Here is a 15,334-nt window from a genome sequence, read left to right as displayed (position 1 = left end):
ATAGGAGAACCCTTGGGCCTTCTAGAACTGGTCTTGCTGCCTGGTTAGCTCTGGGTTCAGTGAGAGACTATCTCAAAAAGCTGTTGAAGAAAATAGCTGGGGTTTTTCAGATCTTGTAAGGCAGTGTGCAAAAACTGGGAAGCGGTTGATTTTTATTTTAAAGTCACCATACCAATTTTGTTAAGAATTGTTGAGACCACATATATTTATATTTCTAAAAACAAGCATGGGGTTCAGAAAGTTCCTATGAAATGGTGCTTATTTCTTTTTTATTTCATTTTAAATTTATTTTATGTGTGTGAGTGTTTTTCCTGCATGTGTACCTCATATGTTCCTCATGACATCAGTGATTGTGAGAGATCATGAATCCCCTGAACCATAATTAAGTATGGCTTGAACCACCCACCACATAGATGCTGGGAACCTCGGTTCCTCTGCTAAAGCAACAAGTGAAAATGGCCAAACCCATTCTGTTCCCTAACAACTCAAGACAACCTTCTGCCTTTGCCTCCTGGTCGTTTGAGGGGCCTCCACACCCCACTCTCCCTGCTTTTCAGGGCAGAAATGGGAGCAGGAGTTAAGGTCTTGCTGTATATTCCCAGCTGGCTCCAAGCTCGCTCATGTTCCTGTCACAACCTCTTTGTTTGCAACAACATATCAAATCTTAAAATATTTAATTCAGGGACTGGAGAGATGGCTCAGTGGTTAAGAGAACCCGCTGCTCCTCTAGAGGACCCAGGTTTGATTCCAAACTCTCACGTCAGCTCAGTGACCACCTTCGAGTTCTTCTGGTTTCTGTAGGAACCGGGCATGCTTGAGTTACACACACACACACACACACAGAGAGAGAGAGAGAGTGAGAGAGAGAGAGAGAGAGAGAGAGAGAGAGAGAGAGAGAGAGAGAGAGAGAGAGAGAGAGAGAGAGAGACAGTATACTCCCAGACCTTTGGTTGAATTCTCATGGGTTGTTTTTATTCTGCCCTTGTTACAGTTTAGTGTTTTGTATGAAAGCTGGTTTTGTTGAGGCATTATTACAAAAAATAAGACTATACTCTTTAAATTATGTGGTTTGAAGCAGTTTGACAACTGAATAGTCTCATGTAACCATTATGTTAATTTAGATTTAGATCATTTGCATCATTCAGAAAGTTCCTGTTCCCTCTCTCTGCAGTCATCCCTACTTTTCTCTGGTGAGCTCATCTTCTTGATGCTGTGGCTAAGCCTCTCATGCTCTTTCCTGGTGTTGTAGCTTGTGGACTCCTGTATTTAGCATGGTATTTCTGCTCTTCATTTATGTTTTCCGTATTTGTGAAAGTATTCCCCCCCCCCTTCTCCCAAGGTAACATTTCTCATTGTGCGACTGTGCCACAAGTTCTCCTTTGATCTGTTGATGGGCACTTGAGGTTTTTCATATGTGTCTTCCTGTAGTTATAGGATGTTCCCAAATTGTTTTCCCAAGAGTTTATAGACTCCACCAACACTGATGATAATTCCAGTCACCCTTCATCTTTGCTGACACTTGGTGTATTCAGTCTTTTCATTTTTAGCCATTCTGGTTGCTGGATAGTAATTCCATTCTGGTTTGAACTAAGACTTTTCTCGAAAATGTTAAGTACCTTTGCATGTGCCTTTTAACCATTGCTGTATCTTTCCTGTATTCATTTAAATATTCCTTTTAATATGACTTTCATTGAAATAGATTTTTAAGAAGTTTATTTTTAAAAACTTTATTTTTATATTATGTGGAAATGAATTTTTTGCCTGCGTGAGTATATGTGCACCACATTTATTCCTGGTGCTCTTGGAATACCAGAAGAGGGTATCTTATTCTCTGGAACTGGAGTTACAGGAGGCTATGAGTTGCCAGGTAGATGCTGGGAACTGAACCTAGATCTTCTCGAAGAATAGTCTCTAGACTGCCAAGCGAGCCGTCTTTGCAGCCCCAGGAGTTGCTTTTAAAGTATTATATGGGCACAGAGTTTTTACTAGATTTTATACTCCATTGTGTATGGCTTGTTTTTCATTGCTCCAGTTTCTTTAGAATTTTTTTCTTTGTGTCTATAAAGTATGTGCTTACCCCTAAGGCAATGGTTTTCAACCTGTGGGTGCAAATCCCACAGAGGTTGCATATCAGATATCCTGAATATCAGCTATTTACATTATGATTTAAGAATTCATAACAGCAGTAAAATTGCACTTAAAAATAGCAATGAAAATAATTTTCTGGTTAGGAGTCACCAGGACAGGAGGAACTGTATAAAGGGTCTCAACATCAGAAGGTTGAGACCAGCTGTCCTCAGGCCTTGCAATTTTTCTTCAATTTCTTCTAAATATTTTTAGTTTTTTGTTGTTGTTACTTGTTTTGTTTTGAGAGAGGGTTTCTCTCTATAGCCCTGACTGTCCTGGAACTCACCCTGTATACCAGGCTGGCCTTAAACTCAGAAATCCGCTGTCTCTGTTTCCCGAGTGCTGGAATTAAAGGCATGTGCCACCACTGCCCACATTTTTAGCTTTTAAAAACAGTTTTTGTGTTTGTTGTTGATTTTGAGATTCTCTATGTAGACCAGGCTACCCTTGAACTCATTAGACGTTCCTGCTTCTGTCCCCATACAGAGGCTGGATTAAAGGTGGTTTCCACCATGGTTTTACATTTAGTCCTTTGGCCTGTTTTTGTGATGACTCTGCCTGATTCCTGCACAAGTGCTGGAGGTCAAGCCCAGGGATTTGTGCCTGTAGGAAAAGCAGTGTCAGCCGTCAGAGTATTTTGAAGTTTTTTTTTGTGTAGAGTACATGCTCAGACTTATGCTTTCTATATGGAGATTTGTTTTTTCCCCACTGTTTGGTGTTAGAGTGCGTATACAAGCCTGCCATCATCAGAAGCATATAGAGAGACAGAAGTGCACCATTAATACGCGGTTTCCCACATCCTTTATACATCAGAAGCTTTTGTTTTCTAGCTGTTATTATCTTTGTGTTATTTTACATTCCTACACTTTGGCCGAGTCTCTGCTGACTCAGTTCAGGGTCTTCAGGTGCTATCTCTATCAGGAGAACGAATGAAGGCTCTGCCCGGGATATTACTTTTAGTTTTGAGTTCCCTCTCCCTCTCTTTTTAAGTATTTTTTCTTCTGTATATGTGTGTATATCTGTATAAGTGTATGTGTGGAGGCCAGAAGAGGGTGTTAGATCCCCTGGAGCTGCTGTCACAGGCATTGCCAGCCTCCTGACGGTAGAGCTGGGAACAGCATTCTTAGCAGCCCAGCCTGGCCTCTAGCCTGCGGGGGGGCTCCCTTTTCCCTCCTCTCCCTGTCACAGTTAGCCTTTGTCATTGAGATCCCAATGAAGCAGCTGAAGCAGCTGAGTACGTGCTGGAGACAAAATGGTTGACTTTACAGTGCTCTCTGGCTTCTGCTTTTCTCTTTTTTTGTGTGAGTAGAACTTTCTCCTTATTCTTCCCTTCTGGGTGCAAGCATTCTGTGCACATCTCCTGTCTTCGAAACAGCCTCTTTTCCTGAGTATATTTTTCTGAGATTAACATTGGATTTCTCTTGAATTTTCCATATTATGTCTCTAACCAAAAATCCTATAGTATTTGGTTTTCTTAGGTGAAGTACCAATCAAACCACACAGGGGGAGGATTTTATATTCTAATTAATGACATAGCTGAGTACTGGCTTTTAATTCCTTTTAATTGTCTAATCTCTCAAAATCCGTCCTCTCCAGTTTGTGGTAGCGTGTGAGATTGTCCATTCTATCCACAAGAACTGGTACCCACAGTGCTTCGTGATGTTCTTATATTTGTTTTACGGGATTTAGTGTTCATAGATGCTTCATGAGTTACTTTTTATTTCTCCAGACAGAAAGCAGTTCATCACTGATACATAATCATTCTTTCATTCTTTTTTCCCCTCCTTCCTTTATTCTGTGGTTCTGCAGGTCTTGTTCAGCGCTGTGTGATCATCCAGAAAGACGACAATGGATTCGGGCTGACAGTCAGTGGAGACAATCCAGTCTTTGTACAGTCCGTCAAAGAAGGCAAGGCATTTTAAAGATAGGTTTGATGTTAGGCATGGTTGCCTATGCCTTTAACCTCTGCACTGGGAAGGCAGAGGCACGTGGCTCTCTGATCTCTGACTTTTCTGCCAACCTGGTCTACATAATGAGTTCCAGGCTACCTGAGGCTGCATAGTGAGACCCTGTCTTAAAAACAAAAACCAGTTTTGTCTCTGAGAAGCAAGTAGAGTAGTCATGACAAAGCTGAAACTGTATAATTTTACCTAGAATAAAATGATACAGACTGAACAATGTGAGCACTTATGCTATGTTATAAAATTAATTTGCCCCAGGTGAGTTTCTCTATAGAAAGCAAACAGTTTATCTGTAACTATGGAAACCACACAGTTTCTGGGTGTTTGCCATGTTATCATTTAACACACTCTACAGTTTGGTTTCTTTGCAGCAGTAAAGTGATATTTTAATAGAGATAAAGAGATATGGACACCAGTCCCAAATGACTATCATATCTTTTGCTGTTATCACACAGTGGATTATTTTGTTTTGGGCTCTGTAATCTCAGGTAGACAACATTGTATTAAAGAAGATAACATTTTATAGATGAGATTGAGTCTTCTAGTAAAAAAAAAAAAAACATAAACCAAGTCTGAGTCATACAACAGTGGGTAGTAGAAGCAAGATTTGAACCCAGGTCGGCCATACTTTACAGCCTATGTTTTAAGTGTGTTACATTCTCTTTAAAGAAGGTTTATCCGTGAGTCACATGTTAAGCAATTCATTTCTTAAACAGATGGAGCGGCCATGCGTGCTGGAGTACAGACAGGTGATCGGATCATCAAGGTAAAGCAATTTCCACACCACCAAAGCTGGTCCTTTATAAAAACCAGCTCTTTGCCTTTTATACAAGCGTTTTATACACTTGTTTTAAAGTTAGGGTTACCCCTTATTGAAAGATACAGTAAAAGGGTTGTATAAATGGAGTCAGCTTTGCTCTTGAGTAGGAAAGTAATTCATTTTTAAACACTCATTAAATTAATCTGTTAGTAAGAAATACTGATAATGTACAGATAGGGGTGTGCTGGTGAGCTGTTACTTGCAAACTGATTATTGTTGCAGATGAACTTTTTAAAGAAGTTGACATAGAATTCCTGCTGCTAATAGATATCAAGCCCCGGGCTTTATACAAAGAGTAAAAAAGCGAAAGATAAGTAGCTGAAGAAAGAAGAGTATGTGTGAGAGGAGATTACGTAGGTTAGTTTTAACTGAGTTAGTTTTTAACACTTAAGTTTAAGACTGACTCTAAGACACCGAGATAAGGTTTAATGTACCCCAGGCTGGGCAGAAACTTCTGATTTTTCTGCCTACCAAGTACTGGGATTCCAGATGTTCATCACCATGTGTAATTTGGACAGTCCTGGGGAACAAGCCCTGGGCTTTATGCCTGATAGCTGAGCTATTTCTCCAGCCCAAGCCCTGTGAACTCTGGTCATTAGAAGAGGAATAGATTTCCCAGTAGTTTCTGTGGAAACAGTTGAATAATTTGATTATCTAAAAGTAATTATTAGGTAAAGAGAACATTCTTGAAAGTATTTAAAAGTATTAAGAGCCTGATACTCTTTATTGTAAAGAGAGCATGTGTGTGTATGGTATATACATGGACATACATACATACATACATACATACATACATACATACATACATACATACATGTGTGAAGACCAGAGGAGTCCTCTATCAATGCCTGCCCCATTCCCTGACCAAATCACTCCCTTGATGCCCACTGTGCCTCTACCCTCTCCACTAGGCTTGCAGTTATGAAGGCCCCAGCAATCCCTCTCCTTCTACCTCCTGTCTTTCTCTCTGAACTCCTCCCAACTCTACCTGGTGCTGGGCATACAGGCCTGGGAAGCCGCACCAGGCGTTTTTTTCATGAAGGCTGGGGATCTAGACTTGTGCAGCAAATCTGCAAACCAGCACTGGGAAAGTGGGCAGGAGGATCATCTACAAATTTGAGGCCAGTCTGATCTACATAGCAGGTTTCAGAACTACAAGCCCTGTTGGGAAAAAAAAAAAAACAACAAATGACTAAATTATTAAGAAAAATAGGAATTTTTATGGAAAATAAGCAAATAATTTCATCAGGAAATTCTTCAGAGTAATTGAAGTAACTAAATTATTCATCGGTAGATGGTCAATGTCATTAATGACAAGTAGAAATTAAAATATAAAAATGCTTATCATTGTCAGGAAGTTTAATGACTGAAGATTGAGACCTGACATAAAATAGATGCAGTGGAATGTCCTCTTTCATGGGCTTCAGCATCAATTACGAGAAATCTGTTTACTAGAAATCGTTCTTTGAGAAAGGCAAGATTAAAGCAGCAGGATACCTAACTGTAATCCCAGCACTCAGGACCGTCAGGGGAGTCCGTGCTCATGGCCATCTGTATAGTAAGACGGTGTCGAAGGAGACCAGTTGGAGAGGCTGGATTCCTTAGGTTCTCAGGTGTGTGCTGAGATGACAGTATGGTAAAGAGAAGCAGAGTCTGTGCCCGTGTTTGCATGCTAGAGGGTATTGAAAAATTAAATGTTGTAGTTGGCAGCAGCACCTCTGAGAGACATGATGAGCATACTCCTGTGTTTTTTCTGTGTATTGTGCTTATGTTCTGTATGCATGTATGTACATGAGCACATGTGTACATGTCTATGTTCAGGCCAGAGAACCAAGCCAGTGCTGCTAACCGATTTTGAGACAGGCTTTCCTTGGTCTACTTGCTTATTAGACTGGGCTGGCCAGCCAGCAGAGTCCAGGGCTCGTCCTGTTTCTGTTCCCCCAGCAGTAGGACTAAAAGTGCCCGACACTGTGCCTAGCATTTTTATGTGGGTTCTGGGGGATCAAACTCAGGTCCTCATGCTTGATTGGCACAGCAAGCACTTTATGGTCTGAGCTACCTCCACAGCTCCCTACATTCATGGACTTCAACTTTAAGTTGGTGTTACTTGCATGAGAAAAAGTATAAAATTAATGTTATATCTGTGTTTGATAGTTTTACCTTATTTTGTTTCATTTAGTACAGGCCTTGGATAACATTTTATATCTAATTTTTATGCAAATTAAGTTTTTTGTAAAGATTACATCATGTTTGAAAGATTAAGAGTAAATTGAGTATTATTATACAACACTCTTATTTTTGATTATTGTCTTGAGAAAGCATTCAACTCTTAGTAATTAAAAGCAAAGATGTTTGTTTGCTTTTTGTGGGTTCTTATACAGGTTCTGGTGGCCTTATACTATTGATCCTCTGCCTCCTCCTCTTTTGTGCTGAGATGACAGTCATTTACCATCAATGCCCAGTTTATGCAGTGCTGGGACTAGAACCCAGGGCTCCATGATATTAGGCACACACACTGCCAGCTGTGCCCCAGCCCCAACCCGAGCCCCAAAGACATCTTTTTGAGTTGGAGAAGTTTAACAAATCTGTGATGGGTTTGTTGGCTTTTTTCAAACTTAAGTTCTAAAAACTGTATTGGATGTTTTGCCTCCCTTATGCTGTGTGCCACTTCTGTGCCCGGTGCCCTTGGAGACCAGAAGAGAGCATTGGATTCCCTGGAACTAGAGTTATAGAGATGGTTGTGGGCCTCTATGTGGGTGCTGGGAATCGAACCTAGATCCTCTGGAAGAACAATGTAGTTTTCTGGATTGCTGAGCCATCTCTCTCTAGTAACAAGATCAAGATTTGTAACTCTGTTTTCAAGTATATTTTGTATTTATCATGTTGATTAAGTTGGAGTTTAAATTACGGATGTTGAACTCTTACATTGCAATGCCATTGCCATATATAAATATATTGGGTTTGCCTTCTCAGCTGTCCTAGGATGCTGTAGCCAGGTGGCCACAGGTTAGATACAAAGGAAGGTCTTTATAGGAAGGTCTTGTTTTGTGTTTAAGTTCATTTTGTTGCTGAATATATAGTGGAAAATTGAATTTTGGACCAGTGTTTATTATAGTCAGTAAACACTCGAGTCCTGAAGTCACTCTGTCGTTTTAATTAGCTCTGTCTGATACATATTGTTCAAATTTTCTTACAGGTGAATGGGACTCTGGTGACTCATTCAAATCATCTGGAGGTGGTGAAACTAATCAGATGTAGGTGAATGTTATTTTTTTAATTTGTTTTTCTCCAACGGTTAAAACAAGAGTCACCAAACTTTTTTTTTTTCATAATTGGTCAAATACCAAATATTTTAGGCTTTGTGAACTACATAGTTGCTACTGGATTTTGTTACTGTAGCATACAAGCATGCATGGACAATATGTAAATGAATGGGTATGGCTTAGTTCCAATAAAACTTTATTTGGCAAAACGGTCTGTGATCTAGGTTTAGCGCCATAGCTTGTTGTTTTCCACCCCCACCCTCATTGGAAGGTCTAAGGTAAAAACTTACCAGTCATTATTTTGTGTCCGCTCCCTGCTTCAGTACATCTGTTTGAAAGACTACATGAGACAGTCCTGATAGCGAGGAGCTTGAGAATCAGATAGAGTGTCCTGAGAAGAACTTAGAAATCGTGTAGCGCAGTCACTCTACCTCAGATCAGTGAATGGAGAACCACAGGGCTCTGGATTTACAGCATTTGGGTCTGTATGTTACAACAGTAGGGTCGAAAGTGGGCGGTGCTTCTCTAAGCTGACAGCAAGGCAGGGGCCGGCCAAGCTCCAGTACCAGCAGGGCCTCAGTTTCTCTACATTTACAGGTTCAAGCGAGGATTCATTAGTTTTTGTGAGTTTTGTCTCTAATTGATGATAATGGGTGGATATTGGGATCCAGTGAAGTCCTGAAGTGCCCTCCCTTCCCCAGCTACGGTTTGTTGTTACTTTCTAGCTCCACCCACTCTAGAAAAGAAGGTGTGTGTGTGTGTGTGTGTGTGTGTGTGTGTGTGTGTGTGATGGTGTCATCATTTGCATGGATCATCTAAACAGCTTCTGTTTCTTTGTTCTGGCCTGGCTTGGGTGTTAGGGATTTGTCATAGTTTTACAAAGACATAAAAGTACAAAGAGAATGCAGAAAATAAGTGAAATGTGGCAGGAAAGGAATGTGTGATTGTGTCAGATCATTTCATAGTAAGTGCACTCTAAATAAAGAGCTATTTCTAGACACGCAGAACTACTCCGTCTTCCTTACTGAGCACACAGAGGTTTATATGGTCAGTAAATGGACTCTACCGTGTAGGTTGGGTTTGGCTTGCCTAGTGCATCCTGGATAAGCCAAGTGGGCTTTGAGCTTGAGACCTGCCTCAGCCCTCCTGAGTGATGAAAGTAGCATGTGTTATGCTGTATCTGCCTTCATAAACTGACCGAGTTCCTTTAAATCCTTTTTCCAGGGATGAGGATTGGAGTAGGGGTTCAGACTGAGTCCTATGTAACCTAGGATAGCCTCCAACCCATTGTATAGCCAAGGCTGGTTTTGAAAGTTTGATACTATTGCCTTTACCTCCCTAGTGCTGATAGTATAAGCATAAACCTCATACCTGATTTGTATAGTACCAGGGTCGGAACCCAAGGCATCACACATGCGAGGCAAGCACTCTAGAAATGTAACTGCACCTCAGCCCTAGTGATGACCTCTTTTAAAAGCTGTATCCTATTTCTTTTATTGCTTCCTCATTGCTTAAGTAATCCTGATTACTTGTGGCCTACTTTTTAATGCCTACTCCAAATATTATCAGAGTGAATTTTGGTTTCCTTTGAACCAGTTAAAGAATAAAATGAGCTAGATTGAGGTGGGCATATGGGTTAGTAAGATGGAATAAATGGCTTTCTCACAAAAAATATTAAAGTCTGAAAGCCTTATTTTAAAGTAAACTTGATGGGCATTTAGTGCATAGTTGTGATGCAAGCACTTGGGAAGCTGAGGCAGGAGCATCACAACTTCACTAGTTACCTTGCTGAAGAATGAGTTCAAGGTTATCTTGGGCAACTTAGAGAGGTTGTCTCAAGATAAAAACGTATATTAAAAGATACAGATTTACTTTGGGAATAAGTCACTCACTGGGTACAGTCCTCACTATCTGGGGTAAAGAGAAAAAAAGCTCTAAAGAAAGTTTCTCAATGCTATTACTTTTTCTTTTCTTTTTCTCCCCACCTCCCCCACCTCCAGCTGGTTCCTATGTAGCTCTCACTGTCCAGGGACGCCCACCTGGGTCGCCCCAGATTCCACTTCCTGATTCTGAAGTAGAACCATCAGTCATTGGACATATGTCTCCCATTATGACATCCCCTCATTCCCCGGGAGCAGCTGGGAATATGGAGAGAATCACTAGTCCTGTGCTCATGGGGGTAAGATCAGAACGTCTTAGATGCTCAATAATATAAAGATGTCTTTTCTTTGTAGTAAGAATTTTGTGTATCAAACTAATAGTAAACTTCCATTCAAGAGTCTGGAATATACTTACTTGTAGAAGTTGCACAATTATCTGGAATAATTGTTGTGGCAAATTTAGTTGAACTTTTTGACACCTACCATGTATAAAACAGTGCCCAAACCAGAGATACAGTTATATTCTTAGCTTATGCTCAAAGTCGTCAGTCATCTGACAGTGTCTACTTTTTGAAGATAGGAGTGTGTTTGTTTTGTTTACTGTTTGTGTTCCTAATGCCTGAAATACTGCATAACATACTGGAGGTACTTAATGAACCTTTATTGAATGAGGCTAAGACTCCATAAGTAACCATAGGAAAAAGACAGAATGTAGATACACGAGGGAAAAATACTAAGTTGTGCAAGGTTTTTAAGGGGGGAGAAAGCAAATCCAGTTGTGATGTAGAGGATCTTCATAGAATGGTTGTGTTTGAATTTAGCCTTTTATAATGGGTAACGGTGGTGGTCATGTGGAGGAAAGCAGACAGGTGGAGGAGATAGAATAAACTCAGCCAAAGAGCCAAGAAAGTAACGGAAGTTTCAGAAAAGCAAGACTTTTGATTAGCTAGTGCCAATTAAGGAGGTATGTGGTAGGAGGTGGCTCACCTGCGTATTCGCAGTTGCTGAGCAAGTTTACGAGTAACTGAGTAAGCAGTAAGAATCCGTTAACCAGAGAGGGACAAGATTGTTACAGGAGTATAGGAAGACACAGAAATTTGTAAAACAAGAGTGATGAGTTGGGAGTTGTCTCAGATTTCTAGCTGGCTGGACTGGAAAGTGTGGCATTGGGAGGGATGTGTTGAGATGGATGGATGCATGTTTTGTAGTAATGTCTCAACCCGGAGAAGTAGAAACGACAGATTTGTACTTCTATAATTCTGGTTCTCCAGCTGATTTCCCACATTTACTGTTCTCTTATGCATAGTTTAGGGAAGGCTCATTGAAAAGGCAGAACTGTTCCTAAACCTTTCTTAATGGAATGAACTGTCTTCACTGCCAACACCGTCTCTTTTGGCTTTCGGTTTTAGCCTCATTTCTTCTGTATTGTTCCTGTCCTTTTCTAGGAGGAAAACAATGTGGTCCATAACCAGAAAGTAGAGATTCTGAGAAAAATGTTACAGAAGGAACAGGAACGGCTGCAGGTATGGAGGTAGCCTGGGCTCTTGCAGGCCTGAGAGATTGGGAGTTGCTTTTGCCCATAATCAGTCAAAAAAAAAAAAAAATTGTAGCAGTGCCAGTAACTGTTGTTCTAGCAGCTGCTATTGTCTCTATTTGACATAAATAATTAATTCTTACGATATTGTTACACTTTCAGTTACTGCAGGAAGATTACAACCGAACGGCTACCCAAAGATTGCTCAAGGAGATCCAGGAAGCAAAGAAACACATCCCACAGCTGCAGGAGCAGCTGTCCAAAGCCACAGGCTCTGCTCAGGTAGTGACATTATTGAAAGTTCTGCCCAGTGTTGGCAGCACTTTTGGGACTATGTCAGAGTATGTCGTAGTTTCCCTTTGTAAATGATGTTTTTAGGAGAGGATAACAGGATGTTCTGTGTAGGATGTTCCAGATATAATGATTAACAGAAGTAAGTGTGGGCTTTCGATTGTTTGCTTGCTTTGGTTCCATTGTGATTAGGAGCAAGTCAAGTACTTTTGCTTTGCTGTGACAAATCAGAGATGTAGTTGGAAGTAGCTGCACTTTTGTGGCTTATGTGCTGTTACAGTGACAACTGATGATGTTTCTTAGGAAGGGTGTGAAGGTTTTACACACTAAAGGACACTGTGGCAAATGCTTGGGCAGGTATTCTGTAGCATCCTGAAGTTAGATGCTGTTGCTCTCCTCTGCTTTGCAAATGTATGGCCACTGTTTCCTTATACTAGTCAGTAACCACCACTCTCTCCTGTGATGAGTCTGTATGATTCTTTCTTCTTTAGGACGGAGCTGTAATTGCACCCTCCAGGCCATTAGGTGATGCCCTAACACTCAGCGAGGCAGAAACAGATCCTGGAGATGGCTTGTGCAGGACTGACTGGAGCAGTGGAGATGCTTCTCGGCCCAGTAGTGACAGTGCAGATGTAAGTTCTAATCTCTTAAATTGTATCTTCTGTATTCTCCTTATAGCCCCTTTCTTAAGCTATGTGTCTTCCCAGTGTTGTCTTTTATCGTAAAAGTTTTTATATAGTAATTTGGTGAACAGAAGTTCTGAACCCTGTTCTAGCTTTTAATTCCAGAATTCACTTTTCCCCTGGCATTCATTTCGAAGTGTTTCTTATAGGGATGGAATTTCCCATCAGGCTTCTTGCTTGTGGATAAAGAGGCAAATACTTGTGCTTTTTAACTCAAATGAGGCCAACTGTTGGTGTCTTTAACAGCATGTTAATATTCCAATTGTGGTTGGAATGACTCAGTCTTGAATCATGAGGCACTTTGCCATTACAAAGAGAAACAGCCTTTATCCTGTTAGACTTAGTTACTAGCCTTGTTTTACTGACAGTTCTGTCCCGATTCCCACAGAGACTACCAGATGGATGTATTTGTTCATAAAAACATGTTAGGTTGAATATGATGTAGAACCACAGTTTCATGAATACTAACAGCTAAACCATGATTACTATGGTAGCACATAAACTTTAATCTTAGTACTTGGAAGGCAGAGGCAGAAGCATCTCTGTAAGTTAGAGGGCACCCTGGTCTAAATAGAGAATTCCAGGCTAGCCAGGGCTACATAGTGAGATTCAGGCTGTCAGCATTGATTATGCAACATTATTTTATCCATAGTTCTGGTGATAGACAAGAAATAGGTCATCTCCTTTAAGGACAATGAGATTATAGTCTGAGGTAATGTTTTGTATCTGTAGGCTCTGGAATCAAGTTAGTAAGTTGTGACTGGTGATGTTTTTAAGACAAGCACAGGACATTAGGTGTGTTGTGTATAGAAGAGGTATTGTTACAGCTAAACAAGTACTGTTTAAACAAGTACTGTTTAAACAAGTGAGTTGTTTAAGATGAGGGGAAACTGAGACCCGTGCTCTAAGCCGTTATCTAGACTACTTTTGAGGTCCAGCTTACCGGTTTCAGTTTCTAAAGCAAGGAAAATTTGAGAACTTTTTATTTTGTTTTTTTTTAAAGATGATGATAACTGAATTTTAGAAGTTAAAATTTCAAGGAAAATTATAATAACTAATGTTGTTCAAGCATTATAACAATGCTGGTAAAATTATTGTTACTAATTCTGAAGACAGCTTTGTGGAGCATTGCTACTGTCATATTATAAAAGAAGTTCTGATGGCAAAGGGAGGTTGCTGGCTTGCCCACCTTATTCAGGCACTAAATGATTTGCCTCTACTGAGCTCTACAAGACTGATACTCTAAATATGCACAAAGGAACTGACGCATGAGAACATGGCATCTTTTAAAAGAATGAAGGTTTTAGAGCAACATGGAATGTCAGGATTGGGAGTGAAAAGCTAGAGATGAAATGAGACAGACTGGAGGGTAGGTGTGAAGGCTCAAGCAGGGCAGGAACCTGGAGACAGGACCTGATGCAGAGACCATGGAGGGGTGCTATTTCTTGTCTTTCTTTACCACTTCCTGTCTTACTGTACATGATTTGCTCAGCCTGCTTTGTTACAGAGCCCAGGGATAGCCCTACCCACAAAGGCCTGGGCCTCCCACATCAATCACTAATCAAGGAAATGCTCTACAGGGTTGCCTACAGTATGAGCCTATGGCATTTTCTCAATTGAAGTTCCTTCCTCCCAGATGACTCTAGCTTGTGTCAAGTTGACATAAAACTAGGCAAGACAAATAGTAAAATGACTGAGTAAAGTATTTAGGCTCTAGCATGTACATAATAAATAAGGAGCACCATTAGAAACGTGCCAGTGTAGAAGAAGACAAATTGGAATAAAAAGGCAGGGAGATCATAATAAAAGGAGAGTGTCTTATTAGGAATTTAAAAGATGTGTGTTGAATGGTTAACAGTTACCATTTAGTTAATGCTTACTCTGTGCCAGAAGTTACACTCACGCCTTGAGATACTCTTTCTATTCTCAAAGTATCAAGGATCACCACTATATAGATACACTAAGACCAAATAACTAAATATTGTGAAATCCTGAGAAAGAACATAGTACAGAGTTATCTTCTGAACACAGCAAACTTTTTTAATTCCCACGAGTGTCAATTTAGGTGAAAGTAGCTTATGACTTTCCATATTTCTTTGAACTGTACTGCAGTGAATTTGGAGGGATCAGTCTTTTGTCAGCATCTTCGCTTTTTTGTTATCTGTGTATATTATGTCTATCTGTCTGGTAGACACGCATATTTATGTGTGCACATAGGTGCATAAAAGCCAGAAATTGTCACGGAAGGTCTTTCTTCTATCACTGTCTTATTTTTTGAGACAGTCTTTCACTGAACCTGGATCTTACCAACTGGTCAGTCTGACCAGTCACCGGGCTCCCAGGATCTGTTTGTCTTGCCTCCTAGAACCTGGGTTACAAGTAATCTGTGCCCAGCTTTTATGTGGGTGCTGGGCTGGGCTCTAGGATTCATACTCACATCTTTATGGTTATGGAACAAGCATTTTGCTCTCTGAACCGTCTCCCTCTCCCCTTCTCGGTTTTATAAAACAATCTTCTCATATTTGTGAGTTAAAAAATACAGTTGTTTGCTCAGTTTGGTGAAGACTTAAAGGAATGTCACAAGCCAGTTTTCTCAGAAGTGGCTTACACATCTGCAATTCAGATTTTGGTTTTCATTGTTTGAAGTTTATTTTGAAAGTTCTTCAGAGTGGCTACTCTAACTATATAGCAGTTCATCAAGATGAATAGGCTTTGGGTCTAGTTAATCTTGCTATATGATTTTTTTTTATTGCAAGTGTTTTATAACAAAATTTT

General features: G+C 40.3%; 1 protein-coding gene across 2 annotated transcripts in view; it reads left to right on the top strand.

Moving 5' to 3' along the window:
- Nucleotides 1-15,334, top strand: part of ARHGEF12 (Rho guanine nucleotide exchange factor 12) — a 116,483-nt gene that overhangs the window by 62,802 nt on the left and 38,347 nt on the right. For both annotated transcript variants that reach the window (XM_080930232.1, XM_080930231.1), the window contains 7 exons: nucleotides 3,937-4,035; nucleotides 4,805-4,854; nucleotides 8,105-8,162; nucleotides 10,172-10,350; nucleotides 11,497-11,574; nucleotides 11,748-11,867; nucleotides 12,368-12,508. In XM_080930232.1, coding sequence (XP_080786358.1) covers nucleotides 3,937-4,035; nucleotides 4,805-4,854; nucleotides 8,105-8,162; nucleotides 10,172-10,350; nucleotides 11,497-11,574; nucleotides 11,748-11,867; nucleotides 12,368-12,508 — 725 coding nt within the window. The remainder of the gene's footprint in view (nucleotides 1-3,936; nucleotides 4,036-4,804; nucleotides 4,855-8,104; nucleotides 8,163-10,171; nucleotides 10,351-11,496; nucleotides 11,575-11,747; nucleotides 11,868-12,367; nucleotides 12,509-15,334) is intronic.

Source organism: Micromys minutus (genome assembly GCF_963924665.1).
Source record: "Micromys minutus genome assembly, chromosome: 16".
Taxonomy (NCBI): Eukaryota; Metazoa; Chordata; class Mammalia; order Rodentia; family Muridae; genus Micromys; species Micromys minutus.
This window is presented reverse-complemented; position numbering and strand designations above follow the sequence as displayed.